The following is a 25621-nucleotide window of genomic DNA, read 5'->3' on the forward strand; positions in this document are numbered from 1 at the left end:
TTAAAGTTTGCACACTTCTGATTTCCTCTTAAATACAGTGTATTTTTTTTTCCTTAATAGAATCAATTTAATGTAATGTTATTCTTCATATCTACTTGAGCTCAGGAAGCATGAGGTTTTGTATTTCAGTAATGAGGAAAAATGTTTCAGGAGATGTACGAGGTATAGTATAGCAGGGGAAAAATTGATAAGAGTTCAGTAATCTCTCTTGCTTTCTGAAGGGTTGTCATTGTGGTCAGGCTCGCTATAGAGGCCTGTCTTCTAAAAGCTGCATGCCATGGGTTTCATGAAACCACTTGTCAGTGTTGTGGCTGAATGGATATATTTGTGGTTTTTTTTCCAGTTGAGTTTTGGTAGATTTTTTTGTTGTTGAGTTACAAATCAATAATTTAACTGCTGTAAAAGCCAGTTGGGTTGTAGACTGTGTTCTATACTGCACTGGAAGGGGGGACAGAGTTTAGTTTACCAGTTCTGTTTCAATAAGGTTGAAGCACTTTCTTTGTCTGAGCAACACACTTTCATTCCAGAATTGAAGGGCTTCCGAAATTTTTTCATCAACAGTTGATTAAATCGACATTCCTGACAAACATCATGATTTCACTAATTCAGCATTTTCCAGTGGAAAACTACTTCATCAGAAATTTAAACCAGATCTGGTAGCTAGGAGCACAGACACTGCCAGATTTTTTAGTTTTTTTTCTAGTAACTTCACAGGCATTTAAATAAAATTACTCTTGCTTCTATATAAGTCCTTCTTTTCTTTTGAATTACAAACTGACTTAATGAAAGATTTAATTATTTAGGTGTTGATGCCAGGGCATTCAAGGAAATAAAGCACAAATTCAGACATAAGGTTTTGTAACTCCCACCACAGGCAAGATGAGGAAAAGAGGTTTGCATTTACTGATGTTGGCAAGTGGATTTTAATACTGTTTCAAAATAGATTGAGACTGTGGAGGTTATCTGACCATGTATGCATTTGAACAGGCTTAGCTTTAAGCTATACTCTAAATGTGTTTGGGACTGAAGTGAATTAAAGTAAGAAAAAGTGACTCAGCCTTAAAAAACTACATGTTAGTATGTGTTGGCTTATCCATGTATTTTCTAGGTAATTTTACTGATTTGTGTTTGGGGATTTCTTCTTAAAGAGTAAGAGATTTATCATTTACTGTAATGTGGATTTATTTTTTTAAAAAAAACCAAGCAGAAGGGATGCAGTCACAGCTTAAGTAGTAGAGATTCAGTTAAACTAGTTTATAAAAACCAAGTATCAAGAGGAAATACGCTTTTGTGCATTCTTGAAGAGTGAGCCCTTATTGCATCAAAGGTAGAGCAACTATCTAAGAGCTCTTAAGCTTTAATTTAATGGTCCATGTAACGGGAAACATTAAATTCACTTTAGCATTTATTCCTCTAGTGTTTCCAAACACAGGCCCCAGTTATGCCAGCACTTTATGGATGTTTGAAGTTTAACAGATGAAGATTCCCATATGTCTGTTACAGGAAAATAACAAAACATTGATTTGAAAGAGTCCTGGCCTAGAAAAGAATTCTTTCCAAATTAAGTTGAAAGTATTTGTGCATACACCTGAGTATGGAGATCAAGGTGGATTTAAGACTGTTAATGTTTTCCTGTGAGGAAAACAAAACAAAACAAAACAAAAACAAACCAAGATCCCCACCACCACTACAGAGTCTCTCTGCTCCAGCATCATAACATGCTGACCTGATTCAGTAGTTTTTGTGTAGGAAATTTTTTGATTGAGAAGAAGGGAAGAGATGGAAAGGGGAACTTATTAATGGCACATTTTCTGAGTTTGCGTGGGTTGTGAATACTGATGCCACCTGACAGAAGGACTGATTTCAATAAATGGAGGGGGATTTGATGTGGTGGATATCATCACTGCATGAGTGATGATATCCACCACTGATGAGCGGCACTGCTAGACCTATGGAAGCCTTTAGAAATGTTGGTACCTTTGGGGTTACTACCGCTAGTATCCAGTAAGGCTGAAAGTAGCATAAGCAACACTATTTCCCTGCAGTGCTTTTGTAGCTTACTCTGCAGCACAGACTACTGTTGACTGCTGCCCACGTTCAGTTCTTTCCTCCTGTCTTTCAGGGCTCAGGATATTGCCTGCACTCTGCTGCTTATTCCTGCCCATTTTCACCCTGCCTTTTGCCTTAGTGTCCTGCTTCCTCACACCTACCAGTTCTGTACAATCCATAATTCCACCTTCTGTACAAATAAGCAGCTAAATTAATCTTTCTTTGCAGCTCTCCTCTTTCTAGTAATTTCTCTTACAACCGATTAATCAGTGCATCCCTCTCCATATTTATTGCTGTGTGTCTTCTTTTTGTTTGTGTTGTTTATCTGATTTTTTAAATTATAACAAGGGAAGGACTTTGCCCTCTTCCTTTGTGTAAGTACACAGTGTGCTCAAAATGTGTAATATTGTGTCTTGCATTAAATATATGAGCTTGAACTGTCTAGAGGTATCAGTACTAAGAATCTTACTAAGACTAAGGGAGTAAAAGGAGAGACCCTTGTATTTAGTGCTGTTAGTTTTGTTTGTGCATCTTTATCATGCCTGTTGTGGTGCAATGGAATTTTAAGGGGTGTTTGTCATAGGATATATAAAAATAATGATTGGAAACAGTTACATTTTTCTCTGGAAACTTTGACAGCTGTTTCCTGGCCCTAATTGAAGGGGGGGGTGGTGTGTATTCTTTGTACTGTGCACTATAGTCCACAGTAAGTGGAGGCAAGTTGTATTTAGACTTTCTGAAGTTTGCAGGAATATTTTTCCCATTCCTGTATTGAAGAGTTTTACTCGCTGAAATTTTCTTTCTGGTCTAATTTGAAGGAATACAGTAAAGAAGAAGTTTAATCTTTGTTTCTGTGTATCCTTGCAGACTTCACCATCTAGAGATGCCTCCTTTCCATATAAAACTCAGTTACCATGTATGGTGCCAGCGTCCACCCTGAGCAGTAGTGAGTACAGTGCAGGATCTAAGATACTAGATTATGTGCAAGAGCTGGACTCTTCCTTCCATCCAGTCTTATCATTCCCTTCAGGTAAGTAACACCATGACTCTAATAGAGGGCAGTTGTGAATGTGAGAGCTGTAGAGTTTAGGGACTAACTTTTCTTTTGAATGATTTTTAGAACTTAGTTCTCTTACAGAAAATCTCACACTGGCAAAATATATGAGTTTAGACTAAATGAAAATCTTAACTTCATCCTGACATTTGAAAAACACACCTTCTAGGTTTACCATACCAGTAAAGTGATTACAACCAAGAAAGACTGCTCAGGGAAAAGGTGTTTCTGCATGTTCCATGGTGTGTCTGATTGAGTCGGTGTTAGTCCTTTAGATGGTGCTTTTGCCAACACGCTACTATACCTTGGTTGTGTTGTTTTCATAAGCAACTTTCAGTTCAGGCCCCCTGGACTAAGTCCAAAAAGCTTTATTTAGGTTTCCTAATTGTTTTTGTGCTAGTCAGCCTTCTTGGTGATCTTTGAAGTTTATGGTTTCTGTCATGTGATACTTTAATCTTTTCAAACAATAATGCAGATGTTGTTGTTTGTGACTCAGACCTGAAACTAGTGCAGGTGCAACTTAACAGTACTTGGGGCTTCAAAATAGCATATTAAATGCTGTTATCAGCAGAAGGGATTCGTACTGCTGCATTTTTGAGAATGGTCAGTCTTAGGTTAATGGTTGGACTAGATGATCTTCAGGGTCTTTTCCAGCCTAGATGATTCTGTGATTCCGCATTTGGGGCTGGGGTGGCATACTTTTGGAAAAAACTATTTCCAGGTAGTTGCTGACCAGTGCAGGAATTCTGCTGTTCTTTGCCACAAAATAATCTTGAATGTGAGGCTGGGACTTCTTCCATGGAAGTCTGAGTCTGTAATCAAACCCACCGTCTTCCAGAATGACAGTGTAGATACTGCAGCCTGGTATTATGAAGTCAGGGATTAAAGTAAGTCTTGGGTTTGGAGAACTTGTCAGTGGCCATTAGAGAACACCCATGTGTGGACATGGAATCCTGAGAAGGTCTCAACCCTTGCAGGTTTATGAGAGGGTTTACATCCCATATATAGAGAGAGGAGATCATTTTGAGGAGCAGATAGGGGAAATGAAACACTAGCTGAGTGCAACAGCAAACATCCCAGTCTACAGGACTCTGTTGTGGAAAGGAGAGGAAAATACCTCTTAAAACTTTCTTCTTTACACATACTCCATCACTTACTCTGCGACTCTGACAGCCCAGCTGGACAGGAGCCAGTGGGGTTACAGGTCTGTTCAAAGACAGTCATGTGAGGCTATGCCTCTTGCGTTCATTCTTACCTTACTCTTAAAGAGAGACTAGGACATTGAACAAGAATACTGACATTTTATTTTCTTGAAAAAAGATTATGAAAAAACCCTGAAAGGCTTTGGATTACATTCTCGCTACTGTTGGTCGCTTTGCCAGGATGGAGGAAGAAAAATGTTATTTTAGCTTCATTCTGATACCAAGATCATCTTTCTTCAGAGGAATATTTCTTTTCTTTTCAAGAAGCCTTAGCCTTGCTAATAGTAGTTGAGACAGGAAGGTAGTGCTAGACCTACTATCTCCTGCTGAGATGCCGACCTTGTTTTTGAGGGAGGCTAGATTCATGTTCTACTCTGCTTTGTGTACTTTTCTGTCTCTATCCCCTCACGAAGACCACTAGTCTATTTGTCATTTTCTTTCATATGAAAGAATTACTGTGAATAAATGCACGCTATAAATTTTCCAACTTAGTCAGGTAGCCTGATTCAGTTTCATGCTTTCTTTGCAGCTTCCTTAGTTCTCCCTTTCCAGAAGGATAACTTCTCTTAAAATACTGCTTGTGGTGTGCCCACGTCTTTTATCACTCTCTTCTAAATAAAAAAAAGTTTGTCAGCAGAGTGAAAAAAACAAAAGGGGGTTTGTTTTAATTTCATTTAATGTGTGTTAAAGAAATATTATTGGTATTTTTTCCGTCTTGAAACTCTGGAAATTTGGTGTTTCAATGTGCAAGGAGGGTTTCAAGTTCAAGATTCAGATGTTGTTCTCTCTTGTACCTTGTTTTTTACTTTCAAAGTACTTACTCTTGGTTTTTTACTTTCGAAGGAGAATGATAATTTGCAGACAACCTAGTAAATACAGTGTAGGGGTACTGACTCACTAGTATACTCACTTCTGGAAGCATAATTTTCCTTATGTTTCTAAGTCTTGCTTCAGAGTTTACAAATTACCAAAGGTCTTGACTGAAAATATGTCAGTGGTTGCAGCATCCCTTGAACATAAAAACACCTTTTTAAACTTGCACCCCAACTGGAAAACTGTAGTTTGTATCTAAGAAGTTTGTAGTACTGTTATTTCTGCACCTAACCTGTGGAACAAACACTCCTGTCCTTTTGATTAAGATACATGAGCATGTAATTAAAAAATCTCTGAGACATCCAGGTGATTTCCCAGGGGAAAAAAACAAAAACAAAACCAAAAAAAACCCCACAAAAATAAAAAAAAAAAAAAAACAGGAAATATTTTGTTTATTTCTTTACTTAAATGTTGTGGTTAATAAACCTTTCAGACCTTTACATTTTACTCAGAAGTAGAACCAGGACAGAAACACATCAAAAACCCCGAGGGGGGACAGAGATGGACACCTTTTACAGGTCACCTTTAATCTTGTGACAGAATATCTAGTTAGATCATATCAAATTGAAACAAATTGTTCTTTTTGTTTAACAAAATACGTTTAAAGTTTCTGTCCTGGGAAGTCCTGAAGGCACACCAGGCTAAGGTTGTATGTAAATAAGAGTAGTTTAATGCCCACCCTTTGGCCCTGCCCCTGGCCCTCTTCTCATTTTGAGCATAATAGCTGTCAAGCCTGTTTCTTACATCAGCGTATTTAGTCCTACTTACTTTCTCTTCTTTCTTGTAATTTTGTCTCCGGAAAGGCTTTTCAGATAGAGATGTTTTTCTTAAGCCTTCCTGCCTTACAACAGTGGATAAATTCCTTACCACTTGAGATATTTTGCAAACTAATTCTGGGTTAGAACTCCCTTAGGAAATGAATTAGATTGCCCTGCTGAAACCTTTGCCAGAGAAAAAAGGAAGGAATGTACCTTGAAATTACCTCTAGGCTTCCAGCAGTAACAATTTCAAAAAACATTAATTACTTGTACCCAAAAGGCTGAACCGAAGCCATTCCAGATTACAGGAAAAGTTCACAGTGTGCTCTCTGCTGTGCTGTATTAGTCAAATCTCCATGAAGGAGTTAGTCAAGAGGGAAAGACCCCAGTCTTACCCTCACTTGATACCCTGCAGAGCTTGTTTTTGTGAAGAATAATTCTGGAGTAATTTCAGGTACAGACACAGTTTATTCCAGAGTAAGACAACCTTGCTCTTTCTTACTTTGACTTTGAACACCAAAAAAAGTGCTGTTAATCTATTAAGTGTGTGTGCTTGCACTGGGATTTGTTCACCAGCAATCCTTAGGTTTGAGTCCTACCTTGATCTGAGTTGTCAGCCCTTAGAAGCTCTTAGTGCTGGAGAGCTTGGAAACACTTCAGCATACTGCCTTGGTCAGCACATATGGCAGTGTAGCTTCACAGTTAAAAGTTGATTTGTTTTTACCATGGCATAACTCTCACTTCCCATTAATAGAAAGACAGGTACCTTGAGTTCTTACCTCCAGGCAATTACTGGAGATTACCTTGTATATACTTAGATAACTGATAAGGAAGACCATAGGTCTTTGCCTGTAGTGGAGGATGGCACTCATACAAGAACTATCTTGCTGAAACTTACCTTGCCTCAAATTTTCTTTTTTACGTACACAAAAATTACTTTTTTGAAACATCTGGCTGGGCCTTTTTGGGTTATTGTCATCGAGTTTTCCTTTGGTCTCACCAGTTTCAGGACATGTTTTCCTGTACTGTCTTCAGATTGATCATGTGACAACGCTGCTGCCATATAGACACGTGATCAGTCCTTGCAGGAATGACTGAGCTCTGCCATTCTTCATGAGTTCAAGGACTGAAGTTGAAGGCAGCAATATTGCTTACAGATTATATTACATAGCACTGTGTAAATCAGTTCCTGGACCTTTAGTGATGATACATAATTTGTTTCATAGGTTGCCATCTTTCTGATACAGACTCTATTCCATTTCGATTTATTTTTTTATTAGATATTCCTCTTCACATATACTTTGAAACATTATTAAGGAAGGATGACATCAAAGGAGAACCTGTTGATACCTCATCTTTGGGAGTGGAGTTTAAAGTATCTCCAGACAATGGTATGTCTTAATATACAAAGCAAAATATTTTAATATTTTCAAGACCATTTTTCGTTCATTTGCCAGTACTTTCTGCCCTGAATAGGTTTAATTTATAAACTACCACAAAGCAGGTTATCAGAGAAGGTAACTGGCTAAAGCTTTAGTTGGAAGAGGAATCTCTTCCCAGACCACAGTGTCACGTTCTCCTTTGTTGCACTGAAATGATCTCATCAGAGCCTAGGAGGGCTCTAATACAAGTGTGGGAAGTTTGGGCCATGGATTCTCTGTAGACACAGGTGCCTGACTGATGTACTGTTTACTATGTGGATTCCTATCACAACTCTGTTTTTTTCCATTATAAATAGTTCAGCAGTTGAGATTGCCTGTAAATTGCACCAATGGAAAATAAGTTTTCAACTTGATACATGCTTTTTCTCTTGTAGAATATAATCAACATAATGTTTCTGTCAAACAATGGAGCAGTGGCTGTTTATCTAATTCCAAATCTCAGTCAGTGTCAGAAACATCTGACCAGCTGTCAGAAGGAAGAAAGAAAAGACATTTAAGTGAGACAGCAGTAGGTAAGAGAAAAATTTTACTGCTTGAGACAGCACTACTTCTTTTAAAATATGTACTGTATAAATGAGTTTGTTATCACTGGGCTTTGAGAATTAATTTTAAGTTGTCTCCAAAAAGGATACTGTTAAGAAACTTCATAGGAGTGAAGAAATGGACTTAACACACCATGAAAATAATTTGCTGTTTTAAAGCATGGTAATCCGCTTTATTCTTCAGTGCATATTACAAAAGGAGACAAGTTTCTGTATTTTATTTTTTGAATACTCTTAAATGAAGCTGCTCAGCAGTCCAACTGTGTTTTTCTAATACTAGGTGTCATTATTTTTAATGTGAAGGGGGTTTTTTTTAACTGTAATCAGTGAAACAGACTGAATTGCAAAGTTATCTGTCAAATCATGTGCCCAACCAAACATTTAACTATTCCTGGCATCAGTGGTCAGCTATGTTTCATTTGTTGTGAACTGTCATTTGTGGTTCTGGTTTCCTTCCAGACTGTTTAAGGACTTGTGGGTAGGCAGTGCTTACAATTAGTGTTTTCACCCTTGTTATCTTTGTATTTTAAGCCATTGAATCTCTACTTCAGCACTTGGTAAATTAATAGAAAGTGCCCTGAAAATTCTGTAGAATAATGTGATAACTCAGGGACAAAAAATTCAGCATGCCACTGTAAAGGTAAATTGCATCTTGTCTCTCCAGGCTATTAGAATGTAAAATTTAACAGAGCCTGGTACAGACTGTGTCCCCTGCTACCAAAACCCTGCCACACACAAGCCCAACACACAGGTTCATTTATGTGAATTTTTGGAAAGCTTTTGACACAATTCCTCACAAGACATTTGAAGAAAATAAACCACTGAGTGAGAGGACAAACTACATTAGTCTAAAATTTTCCCTAAGAAAGAATTATGATCATTCAACATTGTGGAAGAATACACTTCTAGTGCACATCCAGGTAAAACTGCTAGTGTAATCTTGCAGTAGAGGTGGAGATCAGTGCAGAGATGATTTAACCAAAACTTTTGGTCTATTTAAAAAAAAAAAAACAAAACCAAAACAGAATCCTAAACCAAAAAAGCGCTATTGATTAGAAAGTTACAGGAGAGAATAAAAGGTATTTTTGGACACACTGAAAACTGTCTCAGATGAGGGTTTTTTTTCTCTGCAGCATTCCCCTTGCACATTGCAGCCCTCCCCTTTGCTGTATAGCCTCCTCATACACTCCGTGCCTGTTTCCGCAAGGGGTGCTGTGCCCTGTCCCCTCTCGCCATCAGTGATCCTTTTTTCCATGCCACCCACTCCCCTAACCAGTCACTGGTCCCCAAAAGGCGGATGCTGACACAGTGTTTCTCACAACCAGGTTGTTTCCCTAAGTGTACTGTCATGAACAAATCAACAATCGGAGTTACTTGGGAGCACTAATAAGAGAGAAAACTTCTTGCTATAAACCTTTTGAAGTTACAATTAATCTTCTGCCAATAATACTTAGTTCTTTGAGTTAATGGAACAAAAAAAGCAATCTTTTATCATGAGGATCATAGTTTCCCAATGCCAGAAAACTGCTATGTGGTGTATTCGTGAGTAGCAGCAGCAGTTCTAGCTTATTAGTGCTACGGGTGTAGTACTACATATTTATTCCTAATTTGGGCTCTGTCTAGGAGAAATTATCCATGAGGAAGGTCAGCCTGATGAACAAGGCCAAAAATAAAAGCTGTGTGCCAGGGAGTTGCAGAGCTGCCTGGGAGATGAGAGTTCGTGTCCTTGACCCAGCCTGTGCAATACAGTCTTTAGGATCAGTCTTACCTCTTTTTTCATGTTGGAATACACAGATTCTTTTTATTAGTTCCTACATTAAACCTGAGTTCTCTCTTCTCACTGGAAGTTAAGGTAGAAGGAAAGCAGAACACCGGTGATTAAATTCTGAATCCCTGTAAATGCTGCTTACACTGGGACTGAATAAGAATAAACAAGAATTACAGTTTGTCTGGAGCAGTGGACCACTATCAGAAGAAACCACACATGGAGATCTAGAAACTAATTTTGTTTGTTACCCTTGCTGCCAGTTTTGTTTTATTATTTATCAAGGAAGAAACCATCAGTGAGGGCTCAGTGAACCGGTACGTCAGTGAGATGCACCCCAGCTAAGGAAACACTGTTAGGGAACACTGGGGCACGTTCCTGTAAGTCTGAATGCATTTGCAGTGTGTGTAGTTTATGGCAGCTCCTGAAAAAAAGAAGCAGGATTTGCCCATATGAAGCTGGTTTCACAAGAGGAAATCCTTTGTAGAAGGAGAGGGATGAGATTTGTGGAACAACAATGACAAGATGAGTAGCAAGTGTTTATTTAGATGGCTTTTTTTAGTATTCGGTAAATTATAAGTGGTTAGCTGTGGGCTTCTAGAAATGACTTTACCATTACTGTATGGAAAAATAGTCTAATAGACAACAGCCAGTATGTATTTTTTTATTACTATTTTCTGTGACAGGCGAACGTAATGCTAGGTTTGAGACATTCTCCTTTCAACATGCAGAACCCGAATCCCATAGCAGTTTTGCTGCCGTGACCAGTGTCAATGCGATGTCTAGGCCCACTCACAGCACTCCATCACAGGTAAACCAAAAATGTATCACTGTCTTGACTGAAATATAAAAGAGATTTGTGCAAATTAATAATCCAGAAACACACACCTTTTACATCTAATCTAGTGTTAAATTACAGTACAGAGCGTTATTACAGTGAATTAAGTGGATTACATTAAGTAATTTATTCCAGATTGAGTATGTGGTATTCCTAAATCAGATACTTGCTTGTAAAAGAGTTTTGCAGATCATATAACTGGAGTATAAGTTTAGTTTTTTGGCATTGGGCCTTTAATTTTATTTTTTTTCCCAGAAATTCATTAAATACACTGTGATTTATGTTCCAAATTTTACACAAGGCCCCTTATCATCCTTTTATTTTTGGTGCAGCTACATAAAATGGCCTCACGGTGCAAATACAGTCACAGAATTGGTTAACTCTCAGCTTTGCTATTTAAAACCTTTTGTGAAGAGCTACAGACAGTCTCAGGTATATAAATTTGCTGAGGAGCAGCAGGATTCACTGAAGTCCCTGCAGAAACACACTTTATTTTATTGGAATTTATTGAGAATTTCATAATAATATTCAGATTTCAGTCCCATGGTTCTGCTAAGCCTCGTGGTAGACTGGTGCTGAGTAAGTTGTCATGCTTCGATCTGGTGATGACTTCTGGAGAGCTGAGTTTAAATCTGTGCTGCCCTCCAATCGAGGAACTTCAATTTTGACCCACGTTGATTCCATGCACTAGCAGGCAGAGAACACCAGAAACGCCACCACCAGCTTCTGTCTTTTGCATGTCTTTCAGAAAACCACTTTCCGTGTAGGCTGTTCTTCACTGCTAAATGGAGCTTCATTCTTTTGGAATTGTTAATTGTATCATGCTGAAGAACCATGTGGGTTGCAAGTTAGATAGATTTTAGGTCATCTTTGTAGACTGAACATTATGAAGAAGGCAGCATTAACTTTGAAGTTCTGATAACTATTCAGAATTAAGTGTAACTGAAATCAAGGAAGGGAAACTTCTACTGATTTCAGTAGGAGTTATGCTGGCACAAAGTAAATCTCAGAGATGAGATAGTTTTAAGATTTATCAAGATTCCATTGGGAGGTGGGGGGAAGTTGGGAGTCATTACGCCACTGGAAAATGTGTTCAAGTTAGACTTTTTCCTCATGCAGGTCTAATGTTTCTGAGCTAACATGTAGTACCTATGTTTTGAGCTGATGAATCTCCTCTTGAATTGTTTACAGCATAACTCCAGAAGGAGGTTGAGAAGTGAGAGCTCCTATGATATAGACAACATTGTTATTCCAATGTCGCTGGTGGCACCATCAAAATTGGAGAAACTACAGTACAAAGAAATCCTTACCCCAAGGTTTGTTCATGCCCTCCTTAGTTGCAAAAAATGAACTTGAGAACATGAACTAAGACTATTGTTGACGTATAGTTAGGTAATTTTAAAATATTAAGATGATCTTTTCATGTGCTCTTTTTTTTTTTCTGTGCACTTAAATTTGTGTGACTGGAGTGGTGGGAAGACTGGACAGCTGATAGCACAAGGGAAATAGTCTGATACTCACAGGGAGGTGGCTGGCTAAAATTAGAAGGGGGTTTATATCATCGTAATTGTAGTGATATTCGTGGTCTTAAATGTGCCATCGGGCTGACATGCTCTGATAGGTTGTTTAGAAGTTGCTGTCTTTTTTATGTGTCATAAGAAAGTAGTTAAGTAATGGGTTCAGCATATATTTTTAAACTGTATCCATTCTAACACAGTAGAATAAGCTTAATTTTTTCCATACAGTGTAAATTTACAATCCACGATTCCAGTGACAAGAACATCTTTAGATTGCTAAAACAGGGTGATTAATCTCCTGTGCTGTAATTCAGTGGCTTACTAGCAAATTACCTGAAATGGCTAAATGCAGTTGTTTCATATTTTAAATCTCTGTGCTTGCTTTTAAATTGTCTTTAAAGCTAAAATATTATTAAGACTATTCAATAGCTTAAAAGCTGTGTTGGGAAAATAAAAAGTTAGATACTGGGTTGGGAAAGGAACATCTAAATTTTAGGCATCTGTTATCTGCACCATAAATCTGAAATTACTTTATTTGAAATAAATTTTGAAGCATGAGCAGCGTTGAAGAAGTAGTAATTAACGATATAGTGTAGAAACAGAAGAATTGTCTGTACTGCTGAAATAATGAAACAGCATTTAGGTAAATTAATTTGACTTTTCTTGTCTCATTTCTAGCTGGAGAGTTGTTGAATTTCAACCATTAGAAAGATCTCATACAGATGAAGAAGAGGTAGGCTGTATTTTAATTAAACCACCAGTTTTTAATTAAACTAGATATAATATGTAATGGAGATAATTGAGATATATTTTCCAAAGTCACTGACTTCATGTAAATCCTGGTAAGTTTCAAATTTCAAAAATAAAGTGTTAAGTATCAGACTGTGAAAAGGTCTCTTGTCCCAACCTAGTCAACCCTATGGTGGATGACAGAAATGCGAGTATCTCCATTAATAGTCATTGTTCACTTGTTTTTTTGGCTCTTCTGTCCCTTGCTGCCAGCACAGGCAGTGCTCCCAAAGGGTCCCTTTAGTCAGGCCTCTGCCTCCCCTGCTCCTCGGCATCGTGGTGCTGGGTCTCCCAGTGCGACTGTCTCTCTGGGCCTACCTGTGCTATAACGTCTGTCCTTACCTCTCATCCTCTTCTTAGACAGCCAGTTCCCTTGGCCAATTGCTCTTCAGGAGGTAATTTGGTATATTGCCTGTGGGCTCAGCAGGTTTCCTCAGTTTTCTTCTTAGTGTTCATTTTCCTGCAGCCCTCCTGCTGGGAGCAAACTTTTCTTTTTTCTGCTGGGAGCAAACTTTTATTTTTTCTGCTTTGTCAGGAACAACATAACCTTCAGCATTTCCTGCTTGCCTCTTGAGCTAAATCTGCACATCATGTGCTACTGTTTCTTCCTCCAGACATAAGAATCTACCTTTTTCATCCCAAGAATGCCCATGGACTTCGGAGCTAGGGGTCCCTTTCTCCACAGGGCGTTTGAGGCATTTCCTAACCCCAGTGTGAATATGCCAGCAGGTCTGATCTCTTCTGTCCTTCCAATCTTTTTGTGACTCTTTTTCCAGAAACCTGCCAGTTTGCTGCCCTTCGGACATCTCTAGTCTCCCTCCAGTCTAGTGCTATAGGGCACTATCAACTGTTGTAACTGTACAACTTATATGTGTACCTTCATCCACAGTATCTGAATGTGAGCTCCTTTTTCAGAGAATCTCTGCAACTGAGGTTTAGGTGCCTTAGTAGTAGAAAAAGATTGCATTTGGGTAACAGTACAGATGGTTATACTAAACACAGTAAACAAACTAAATCATTATGCCACTCCCTTGGGGTAGAAAATAATACACTTTCCACAAAGGCGCTAGCTTCCTCGGAGTTTTATTGTGTCTGTAGCTGCCTGCTCCATGGAAATGAGCTTGTCCTTTTGGAGAGCATCATGGTCTCAGCTCCCTGCCTGGTATATTGCACTCACTTGGCACCGTACTCTTGGGTCAGAAGGAGGAGAAAAACTTAACTCTGTCCCCACCTTTTCTCATGCACTTGAGAAATTCTTGGAATTTCTGGTGGTAAGATTTATGTCACCTCCACTGCCACCTTTTGGTTTGGTACCATCTCTGCTAGCAAGAGACATGCCTCATCTTTTGTAGTGAGAAGGTCAAATTACATACACAGGAGAACTCTCCTGTGAGGATATTTTAATTAAACCATTTGGAGAATAACTAATAAGGCATCAAGGGCTCAGTGTCTCTTGAGAATCTACTGGTCATTGCTCTCTCTTCATCCTACTATCTGTGGGGGAAAAAAATAATTTCTACAGTGATTTGCTTCCAGGGCTTCAAGGGACTTGCTTGGAGGAGTCAGTGGATTTCTTGGTTAGATTTCAGATCCCATACAGATGATTTGTCTCACATACGTTTAGTGTATTTTGCTGAAGGGACATCAAGATATCTCTGTGAAGCTCATGGGCTAATCGCTCATTTAGTAGCCCTCCCAGTACATTTGTATTTGGCATGACTAGTTGATCCTGTATGATTCATCCTTTGGCCAGGAAGTAACTTGAGTTAACAATAAAGCAGCTTTGCCTCCTGCTGTGGTCCACTGCTTCTGTATTCTCTGTCGGCTGCTGGGTAGAATGAGAAAGGAGAGATGTCAGACAAGAGAAAAAATGCTAAAGATCGTGTTTGTCTAAATCATTCTTTGCCAATTTTCCCCCTTTCTTTTGGTATCGTGTTAACTGGTTTGGATGTTTTTCAGAGTACTGAGAAAAGGTGGTTGTCTGATCATAATTCTTACACTTCCTTGCTTTAGGTTTTAGGCCGAGTAAGGTTTGTTACTGAGTAAGTTTGAAAAAAGACATGAGAAAACAGCAGCATTACTTTTTGCATTTTCTACACTCACACTCTGACATTCTTGAAATTATTCCTTATGCTGAAATCGAGGCAAGCTTCAGTAGATCCGTGAAGGACAAGAGAGGGCAAAACATACTTTCTGCTTCTATATAAAGTAAGCTTTTTCTTTGCTTTCCACTGCCTGTGGTGGTAGTCTGTAGTAGTTTCTATTCTGCCTATCTTCTGCATGGCAAATTTAAAACTTCTGGAGTTGTCCTTGTGTCAGCCAGCGGTTAGGGATTTCTTCTACACAGTATCTCTTTTTTTTCCTTTTTTTTTTTTCTTCTTCTCTCTCCTTCATTTAAAAGCTCTCAATAGACTCACACCCAAAATTTCCACAAGTTGCAAAAAAATGTGGGGTCCCAAATTTGTCATGTTCCACAGGAGCCACACTTCCAAGGATGGGAACTCGGCACTTTCTGGAAATCAGGCCTATTCACCATTCCTTTATTTGAGTACAAAAAGCTTACATTTTTTGGGTGCCTAATTTTTGTTTCTGGAAATTTTGCCTTGCAAGGAAAAATATAACAGTGGGGCAATGCAAAAGTTAATCTTCTATCTATGTCTGCTCTATTATTTACTCTAAAAATACTTAGTTTTTGGAAATAGAGCTTTTGAGTTTTCTGGTGCATATATGAATTTGCAGTCTGTTATTGCTTTAAGGCATGGGAGGGTGTGGCACAGGTTTTCCTGTTTTATTTTGGTTTTAATTTGTTTTGTCCAGGTTAAAATTTCTGGCAAAGCAGGGTTGTAAAGTAATGTTTGAGTTTATTCAGTAGTTGTTTTAGTAATGACAAATATTTTGGAATAATTCTGTGTGTAATTAGTTTTGCATAAGTGTTTTTCATGGCTTATGACTCAGTGTTTCCCGTGAAGACAAAGACTGAAACATAGTTTGTTGTTTTGAGAAACTTTCAGAAATATTCCTGGTGCTATTCAACATTAATGCACAGCGTCTTGTAGCTTAACTAGATGCAGTGGGGGGGATCCAAATCTTAGTTTGCTTTAAGTCTTTTTCTTTGAGTGAAATCATTAGACATGCCTCACAAACAGGCTTTCCTAATAGCCTTTTCTCTCAACATCACTGCCAGATCCATCCACCGAGGAATGACAGTTCTTTTGTCCTTTTTCAAACTAACCTTAGTGGGGAGAAAAAAATGTATCAAATTCTCCAGTTATAGCAACTTTAAATTAACCTAAAGTTAATGGAGGAAATATATAAAGCATTACAAAGCTGGAGAGGGGCAGAGGCTGTACTGAACCAAGTAGAGACATTTTAATGTAATGTGATTTTATTCACAGAACAAAGAATATTTTTTAAATAAGAAAATATATTACTTGTTTCTTCAGTGGAATAGAGTAAAACTCATTTTAAACGAACAAGTAGTTATATCTGCTATCACCAGCTATGGAAAAGGAACAGTAAGGCTTATTTCTGTATTTTTCAAAACTCTTTGCTTGGAGAGGAATGTGGACTTCGATTTTTGAAAGGAAGCTTGTTAAAAATGAAGTTTCTTCCCAGCATGAAAAGTTTTGGCAATTTGCTAAGAAAAGTATTTTCAAAGTCTAAGTTTTTCTTTCAAAATTATCTTTTGTTTCCACTTCAAAGGAAATCTGAGCACACAGAAAAATCCTGAATTTTCCCTGAGGGAATAGCACTTTTGTAGTTCATAAAATTCTCACTTTCACGCTATACATCATTGACCTTGGAAAGACAGAATCTGAACTGAGATGCAGCCCTGTACTGATGCCATCCAAGTGACAGAGCTGGTGAATTCCAGAGAGAGGAGGAGACCCATTAAGTTGACTTGCATGAAAGGAAACCAGCAGCTAACAAAGTGGTTTGTGTTTAACATAAATAAATAAAAGCAATGCAGAGTCTTCAAAAAGCAATCATGAGATGGGCAAACAAAGCAGGCCTGTTTGTCTGAAGGTTCCTGTTGAGCGCTGGGCTGAGGAGGAACCAGGCAGATACAGTTTTAGCAAGCAGGTCCTGTGGCCAATTTGGAACACGCTGAAGACTTTGGGATCCTTTTCATTGACCCCGTTAAATTTCATTGTGGTGCTGTAGTTCATGACCAGCTGCCTGCACTGGAAATGTGCTCTCTGGTAAGCTGAGTGCCACTACCAGATAGTTTACAGCAGCATATATGCACTGTAATACTTTGTGTTTGTACCCATAATGGTCATGAACTCGACAGTTCTGCAGGACTCGATACAAAGAATGGCTTCAGCAGAAAACCTCAGGGCCATCAGTTGTCTGGAGCAGAGTACTTCCAGCTCACAGCATAACCCGTATCGTATGGTGCTGTGTGGCACTGCAGTGAGGAGACTGCATTTCGTTCTGTATTTTATCAGACGCAGTCAGAAGATAAATGGTGTTACCTGTATAACACCACTGAGGGTTTTGCTTTATAGAAAAAAATACAGTTTATTTTCCATGACTCCTCCGGTTATTGGTATAATCCTTCTCTAGGACAGATCTGGCAGAGCAGCTTCACAGCTCCTAGGACCAGGAATTGTTATTTCCTAGAATTTCTCTGCTTTTGAGCTGGGAGTGGCTGGCATAAAATCCATGGCTGCAGCACTTGTATGCTCTTGCCAGGCTTAGCTTTTTAGGTGAACTTTGAAGAGGTTGAATGGTTTGGAGCACTTTGAAATAACTGAGCTGTGCTGAAGGGGTCCAGCCAAGAGCTCGGCCTGCCATCTGGGGAGCGAGGGGGAAGGGCAGCAAAGTGTTCCTCACCCAGCCGTGTCTAAGAAGCAAACTTCCTGGTGTGCTGCCAACGGAGGAATGAAGATGGTTCTTTCAAAGTGAAGGTCAGATGTGATAGCTACATCTGAGGAGTTTTACCGAAAAAGCTGGCTCTTGTTTGACTACAAGCAGTTAAAAGTACTCACATTGGGGCTGTTTTAAGCTGTACCAGGGCCATGCAAATCATTTGCTAAGAAATAGTCTTCAAACCAGAAACGGTTTTCTGCTTGATTTCATAGCAGGAATGCAGCATCTCAGGTTTGATCAGTTCCTCTTGATGTGGAGCTGTCAAGGTCCTTGGTGATCTCAGACCTATTTCTCCAAGCTTAAAGAGCACCTGGCAAATCCTGCTGCATCTCAGCCTCTTCCTAAAGCAGTCTCGGAAAACTCCTGGAATTTTTGCTTGTCTTTATTATGTGCTTTTAATACTGCCGTGATTTGCAAATGAATACTTGTCCTCTTAATTTTCTGCCTCTCACCATAGAGAAAAATGTGTTAGTTGCATGGGGGGTATAATTTCTATATCCATTCAGTTAAACCACAGACATGTAAAGAAATAAAGTGAAAGTGACAGCATCCCATATACTAGAGCCTGGTGAGAGTGCAAGCTGAATGCATGTATTTTGTTGGGCCTTTTTACTGCAAGCATGCATTGTGTTGCCGCCTCTTGTTTGGTGAACAGACCTTTGCAGTATTAGATATAATACTGGCTGCTTTTGTTTCTAGTGATGTTCATAATTAGAGCATCAGCTATCCCTGCATTTCGTTACAGATAGAAGATCTGTCAGATGAAGTTTTTTCCTTGCGTCATACGAAGTATGAAGAAAGAGAGAGAGCAAGGTGGTCGCTGTGGGAGCAGAGCCGCTGGCCCAGGAGGAATAGCAGGCAGGTGTATTGACACTGATAAGAGTGTTCCTGTTGAACCACTGGTGTTGGTTGTTGGTACAGCAGTTTCTGAAATGCTGTCACAGAGAAGTTTAAATACAAGGGCACTCTTCATTAATTAACTCGTCAGGGACAGTACCAGGTATGTTTAGTTTTGTGGCTGGAAAGGAGAGGCAGTTCTGAAGCCTGCCTACTTACAGAAGTCTGGCACGGTAATGACCTGGTATTAGTGAATAAAAACCTAACTCCCATACTGAGCACATAGCTCTGCTAGTCTGTGCCACTCCCGGTTATTACAACTGCAGCCACCAACTGTAACATGAGCCCTTCTTCACTCACCTGACTTAGATGAAAGTCCACTGCATTCAGAGATGCAGTACTGAAGGGTCCTGGGCTGTACCAGGGACCTTATGCTTTAAAAAGTCAGTGTGTAAAAAGGGTTAATTCTGACAGGCTTGCCGTTTGGTGCAAAGCTCATCAGAATTAAATATAACCCCTAAAAGTCTTGCAAAAAGTAGTGCATATAAGAGCGAACATCATAAAGCTGTATCTGCAGTTTGGCTCTGGGAAAATGATTCCCATAAATTACTTAAGAATCTGCCAGGACAAAAAGCATCCTATAAATGCTGGAATAACTTTTTCTGCTATTTATCATATTCTTGTGTCTACTCTTGGCTGAAAGTGAACCATTACATATGACTAAATATGCAAAGATAGCTTTTTTTAATTCAGGATAAAATTAGAGCTAAACCATACTAAGGAATTCTATTTTAAGCCATTCTGAACATAAAAAAAGTTTAGAAGGTGTACTGAAAAATATAAGTTCTGTATGTACCCTTAATTTTGAAATTCTTAGAACTCCTTGGTGAAAGTGCTATTTGAATTCAGAAGTATTCATGCCATTGACATGAGCGAGGTCAGACTTCCACTTGGCATTTAAGATGTGTGCTGCTATTTTATATCTAGTTCAGATTTGTATTGAAGCTGAGGTCAGAGTTTTTAATCTTACTAAATTATTTTGACCACTTTGGAGATGAGTCCAGAGCAGAGGTGGAAAGGGGGAGCTCAGGGACCTGCTGTTTCTTCTCGAGTTACATTGGCACAGTTTGCTGACAGTGCAGTTTGGACTCCACAGGCCCCTCAAATGATGCCATGTTCTCCGAGTTGGAACAGCCCACGGCTCGCTGACTTCTGTTGCCCAAAATTACAGTTGTGGTGAGCATGTGGAGCAAGGCGCAGGAGTGGGACCAGCCACCAGCTGTTCTGCAGCTCCACCCGAGCGTGCCTGTTCCAGCCCTGTTTGATCCGGGTAGCTCCTCCACATATCACACTTTGCTCTGGCTTGTGACAGTGAGGTTGTCAAGAACCTCATGTGTTCTCATCTGCTCTTCTGATTTAAATAAGTAGAATGTAGGTAGCATGTACAGAAAAACTGAACACTTCGGAAAGAAAATCTAAAGCATTCCTGGCAACGTGAAAGGGAAGGGAGTGAGTAGCTTTTAAGACTCTCGTCTCTTATCCTGCACTAGATCATACAGCAAAAATGCCGACGGACGACACAGCCAGGATTTGGTGCAGAAAGACCACCAGAGCAGCTCCTGTGCCTCACTGCATTGCACTGCTGAACCTGTTCCAGACGTGACTTTGGAAGCCCACAGCTCTGTTTGTTCAGGGATTGCACAACACTGCAGGGAGAGCCAGGAAGCGAAGGTGGGTGCTTCCAGCAGCTTCCCGGTCGGGTCAGGTCTTCAGTGAGCACTGTCTCTAACCTAAAGCAAAGAACCTGAACATACCCTTCCGTCTCACTGATCAGAACCTCAGGCTGACACCCTAGTTTATGTGGACTGAACATAGCCCTCCTGTTTAGAACTAGATTGCTCTGCTTTATGAATTAAGCCCAAGATTTGTCAACAGATGAAGATTTAATGCCGTACACATGGCACGTTTTTGAGGTGAGTATGGCATGGCTGGCTTCAGGGATGGTGGATCTTTTTTCAGGGATGTTGGCCAGAGTTCCAGACAGGACTGATCATTACGGGGTCAGGTATCTTGATGGTCTGGCACCATGGAAAAGAGCTTCCCCCTTCCTATACTGTGCCTATTCAGCTGTAGCTCTGTTACTAGTTCAAAACAGTATGAAGCCAGCTTACATTGACAGCTGGTGCCTAGCAGTGTCGTATTCTTTATCTGAAGAGCCCTGCAAACATTGTAAAGAAAGACACTCATTTGTTATTTGATAGGAGATCATTCTGCACATAGCTAATCAGTTCAGACTCAACTGAAATCCCTTTTTCCCCTCTTTTCTCTTGTTCCACCCTCACTCCTACCCTTCTGATTCCTTTCAGTCTGGGCTGTGGGAACTTCGAGTTTTTCCACTAAAAGATGAAGAGGTAGAAGCTTTACTGTGCCAAGATCAAATAACGAATCAGACTGAAATGTCAAGTGCAGCTTTCCCCAGCGACTCTCTCTGTACTTCATGTGCACCCATTGGTTTGCCAGACAATGGCCATCCACCAAGAAAACAATCTACCGACGAGTCAGAAGACTGCGAAAACATTTGCCTGGGAATCAACAATACAAGAAAACAAAGGTGACAGGGAATAATGTGGTTCATTAAGAAAGCCAATTAAGGTGGAGAAAAGTGTAAGGTAAAATCTCTCTTGTTCACACAGCATATGACAGCACAATTCAAAACCTGTACATTAGCTGCATATAATATATTTTCTTTCTTGCTTTGTAACAGGCAGGATAAATCCCAAAGACAACACTTTCTTCTTCCTGAACCCCAAGAGAAAGTAATTATTTCAAGCTGGAAGTCTAATATTCCCAATGTCGGGAGTGGGCGCACATAAATTGCTGGCACCATTTGCTTTCTGTTGTCATATTGCCACATTTGTTAATAATCATCCTTTCCTGTTTTGTATGTTTTCAAATGCATTTCTGGTTCTAGTGGATTCTGGTGCAGCAGGATATGCTGTCTACCTTAACCAACAACTTCAACTGAACACAGAAAAACTACTTGAAAAAATTGTGGGGAAAAGTGACAGCCTCAGATTATTTTCCTGTGTGGCATGACCACAGGGCAAAAATCTGCCTCTCTAACTGCATGTGTGTAACCCATGCATAAGGTAATGGTAGATGAGAACCGGCAGTTTCAGAGCAGGCCTTCTGGAAGCCTTGCATCTAGCTTAAAATCTGTACTCAGCTCTCAGTAGTGCCAGGGCATGTTTCATATAGAAGTCCTCAAGCAATAAGATAGAAATAGACCACTGCATTTCAATAGTCAATATATCTGCTATTCAGAAAGTAGGGTCTCTGCTTCAGTTGGGTGGGTATAGAGAAATGGAAGGGAAGAGGAGTCGAGTCAAATCAATGACGCAGCTCTTTGAATATTGTGGTTTGGGTCATCTTACTTCCTTGGTCCTTCAGTAGCTAATGAGGCTCATAATATTTTGCTTTAATATGTTAAAGACAAAGTCTTGTTCCAGTTTCTGTACAGTGCCTTGTAAGAGTCTCGTAAGTATGCCAACATTTGGTGACTAGCTGAAAAGGAAAAGATGATTGATGTCTTGAAGACCAGTAAAGAAAAAAAGCCCCAAAGCTTTCCATTGCAATTCCAGATAGATTTTTAATTTCCCAGTGAGGAAACAAAAGCAAGTGGTTTACACTTGCCTCTGAATAGTGTAGTTTGGAATGTATCTGCAATCTCAAGAGGTATTAACAACAATTAAACATTGAATGTATGTATAATCCATCAACAGGAAGTTTTTCTGTGTAGGACAGTTGAAGGCAATTTAATAGGAGTCTCTGTTTTTGTGCAGAATTCCCTTCCACCTGTAATATCTGGAATGGCACTGGACAGATGACCCAGTTTTAGTGTCAAATTTTTTTTTTTTTTTTTTTCCAGAATGATAGGAAATATACACTGGGCATCTGAAAACAGTTCAGTAAAGTTTCAACACTACAACCTATTGCTACATTGTAGTTTATTGCACATTCTGATTATTTTTTTAAACACTTTTTTAACACTGGTTTGTCTTAAACTTGAATCTTGCCTCAATGTCTGATACAATAACCTTTGATGCAAGGTTGGTTTTTTTAATTAAAAGTTATTTCTATATATGTTGTATATAGTCTGAATTTGATGGCCTTTTAGAAGTGAAGAAATAGCAGTAATGCTTCTCCTTGGCACAGAGACCTGCTCGGCCCAAGAATGGCTTTGCTCACACACTGAAGTGGCAGCGGCTACGCTTTGCTGTCGTATGAAGCTGCGCTGGTGCTGTGAGCCTGCGGCCAACCCTCGGCGTCTCAATACAGAGGTGGATTTTTCCACCTCTCGCCCTGCATGTGCATCTTCTGCCGGGAAAAGGTTTCTGAAAGTTACGCGTCTCAGATGATTTGCAGGTCTTTTCCGTGCCTGTGTCCATTCATTAAGAAGCCTGATCTGAGCAGCTCTCACCCAGCTTTGTTGTAAGGTCAGGACTTCGTGCTCTGTCTGATCCCTGGGGCAGTGTGAGGCGTTTCTGAAATTTAAGAGATGGGTCAGACCAAGTAAACCAGCCGGCTAGCTGCCTTATGTGTCCTGAAGGTGCCATCAGGAAGTGGAAATGCAATCCAGCATTTTACAGGAAGGAACAAGAGGAGATTGTTTGCCTAGATTGAGGGGTGGGAAGGGGAAGGGTGTTAAAATGAGGCCAAAAAACCCCTGTGTGCTAGTAGCTGGATTAACCAAGTTTGGTCAGGCTCGTGAACTGTAAAGCTGTTCCTGCACTGCTGTTCAGCTCCCAGCTGTGGTGAGCTGTTGAACCGTGGTGTTGCTTTTGGGTCGGCCTCGTGCGCTGGCCTAAAGCAGCTGCTTGTTACCTCGCCAGCTGCAGGGGCAGCCCAAGCGGTCATCGATACAAACAAGGGTAAGCGCATTTTTTGTCCCCTCTTTAGCTGTTCTTGCTGGTCACTGTGGGAACCAGCTAGTGACCCACAAGGCAGCAATAAAAAGGCTAGCCAAAGAAAGGCCAGGCAGCCTGGAGACTGAAAAAAATCCTGGGGAAACTATAAAAATGTCTATTTGGTCATCACCCCACCGCTGTCAGAAGTCTTTAAACAGCTGCCTTTCAGCTGGGTAGTCCTGTGACAGCATACCACAACTGCCTTCGCACAAAGAGCTGCCCCAGCAACTGCATAGCCAGAGAACTGTGCCAGCACCTTTCTTTCTCCCTGTGTCCCCACCACAGGGCTGCTCCCCAAGTGCTGGCAGAGCGTGGGTTTCTGCCATCGAGTGAGTGGCACAGGCAAGTGTGGCAGGCAGAGGCCTCGGGAGGGGTGACCAAGACCTGGCTGCATTTGGTTTTCTCACATCCCCTGCCTGCCTCCAGCAGCCCTTCGGCTGGCAGGGGCACGTGGGGAAGGCTGTGTGTGCATGTTGAGCAAGATGCTTTCCGGGAAGCCCCAGGCTTCTCCTCACCCACAGCACCTCTAATCATTTGCCACCTTTTTTCAGTAGACCAGGTGCTGTGCCCTGCCCTCTCTGTCTCGTCTGTGCTCCAGCCAGTGAGGCACCCAGTTTTTCAGTAGCCCCATTTCACTACTGGGACACAGTTAGAAAACTGACAACTGAAATTGGTCACAGGACCAGTGCCTTCCTTTCATCATCTTTCCCTGTGCTGCATGCAGCTGGAATGAGCACTAGCGTTCTCCTTTATTGCCTGCAGAACTTTTCCCTGCAGAGCTGGACTCCCACCTCCAGACAGTTGTTTTTGCATGAATGTTGGGGTCTGAGGAACCTCCTGGTGGTGGGAGCAGGCTGAGAGCTCAGAGCCAGGCTCATGCTTGAAGCCATAAAACCTGCAAGAAACCCCTGCTTAGTTTTTTTCCAAAGTTTTAAACAACAGTAAAAAAAAAAAAAAAAAAAAAAAAAAAAAAAAAAGCCAACAACCTGTTTGTCTTTTTAGCTGTTAAGCTATGAAACAGCTGTCAGTGCTGCTCCTGATGTTGTGGCTGAAGGTATTGCAAGGGCTGACTGTGAAATACCAACTTAATGTAACGCAGCAAGGCCCCCCCACGCATGAAACTGGGGTGTTGCAGCTTCACAGAGCAAGTCGGTTCCCTTGTGCTTTGTTTACCATTTTCAATTGAGACATATTTTAAGGCCACTTATGTTCTGCTCCCTGCTGCTATGAGGGTTTAAATGCTTCATTTCTCCATCCAGGACCTTAATGGAATGTAAGTACAAATACAAACTTCTAAGCCCTATTTAAAATAAGCTCTGTGTGTGTCTACTGCAGTTTTTTTATCTTTCTCTGGGGTGTGCGCTCTACTGCTGTGGAGCACATGTCTAAGCCCAGACTTACTCGGCTGTATCAGACTTTCTTTCTGCTGTTTCCCAGTGCAGACAGCCTTTGCTCTGTCAGATCACCCTGGACTGCTCCAGACCATGTGACTTAACATCAGCAGCCTGTGCTCCCCCTCGTTGCTGAAACTTTGCTTTATCAGAGTATTGCAACATCTAACGGTCCTGGGGTTTAGGTGGCCCCGTGGATACCATGCAAGCAGCTCTCTTGGGTTTCATGGCAGCGTTTGGTTCAAGTCCTGTGCCTGTGGAGCTTCTGCTGTGGGGTTACGTTACTGACCTAACAGGTTTCTTCTGTTAATGTGTAGAGGCAAGAAACTGGAACAGTCTAAAGCATTAAAAGAACAATTGTCATTACCATTACTTCCATGGATGCTCTCTGGTCACTAACAGATTTAACCTTAAGCTGGGCAAAAAGCCGCTGCAGCAGTAACCAGCTGCATAAACCCACCCGGGCGGGGTTCAGATGGACAGAACCAATGGAGTAATTTTACTGTGTGTGTAATTTCTCTCTCCCACAACATTCCTAACTGAGAGTGAATGAAAGTGCAAGCTACTGGTTTTAAAACAATGACAAAGTGACTACAGCCTGTGAAAGAAAACATGCTGTATGGTTCCATGCTCAGAACAAAGCATAGTAGTGTCAGTTAACTAGCATGACCTTGGGACGTCCATCTTCCCCAAATTAATCAGAAAAAAAAAAAGCAGAGAGA

General features: G+C 40.4%; 1 protein-coding gene across 5 annotated transcripts in view; it reads left to right on the forward strand.

Annotated features, from left to right (window-relative positions):
• Positions 1-22676, forward strand: part of KANSL1L (KAT8 regulatory NSL complex subunit 1 like) — a 66857-nt gene extending 44181 nt beyond the window's left edge. For 4 of the 5 annotated variants that reach the window (XM_074910744.1, XM_074910748.1, XM_074910745.1 and 1 more), the window contains 10 exons: positions 2917-3079; positions 7217-7327; positions 7753-7890; positions 10372-10496; positions 11715-11839; positions 12719-12773; positions 18450-18562; positions 20092-20272; positions 20908-21210; positions 21306-22676. In XM_074910744.1, coding sequence (XP_074766845.1) covers positions 2917-3079; positions 7217-7327; positions 7753-7890; positions 10372-10496; positions 11715-11839; positions 12719-12773; positions 18450-18562; positions 20092-20272; positions 20908-21156 — 1260 coding nt within the window. In that variant the 3' untranslated portion in view covers positions 21157-21210; positions 21306-22676. The remainder of the gene's footprint in view (positions 1-2916; positions 3080-7216; positions 7328-7752; positions 7891-10371; positions 10497-11714; positions 11840-12718; positions 12774-18449; positions 18563-20091; positions 20273-20907; positions 21211-21305) is intronic. The other variant, XM_074910746.1, reaches the window with a different exon arrangement.
• Positions 22677-25621: the final 2945 nt, after the last annotated feature.

The sequence above is a fragment of the Athene noctua genome, chromosome 7, assembly GCF_965140245.1.
Source record: "Athene noctua chromosome 7, bAthNoc1.hap1.1, whole genome shotgun sequence".
Taxonomy (NCBI): Eukaryota; Metazoa; Chordata; class Aves; order Strigiformes; family Strigidae; genus Athene; species Athene noctua.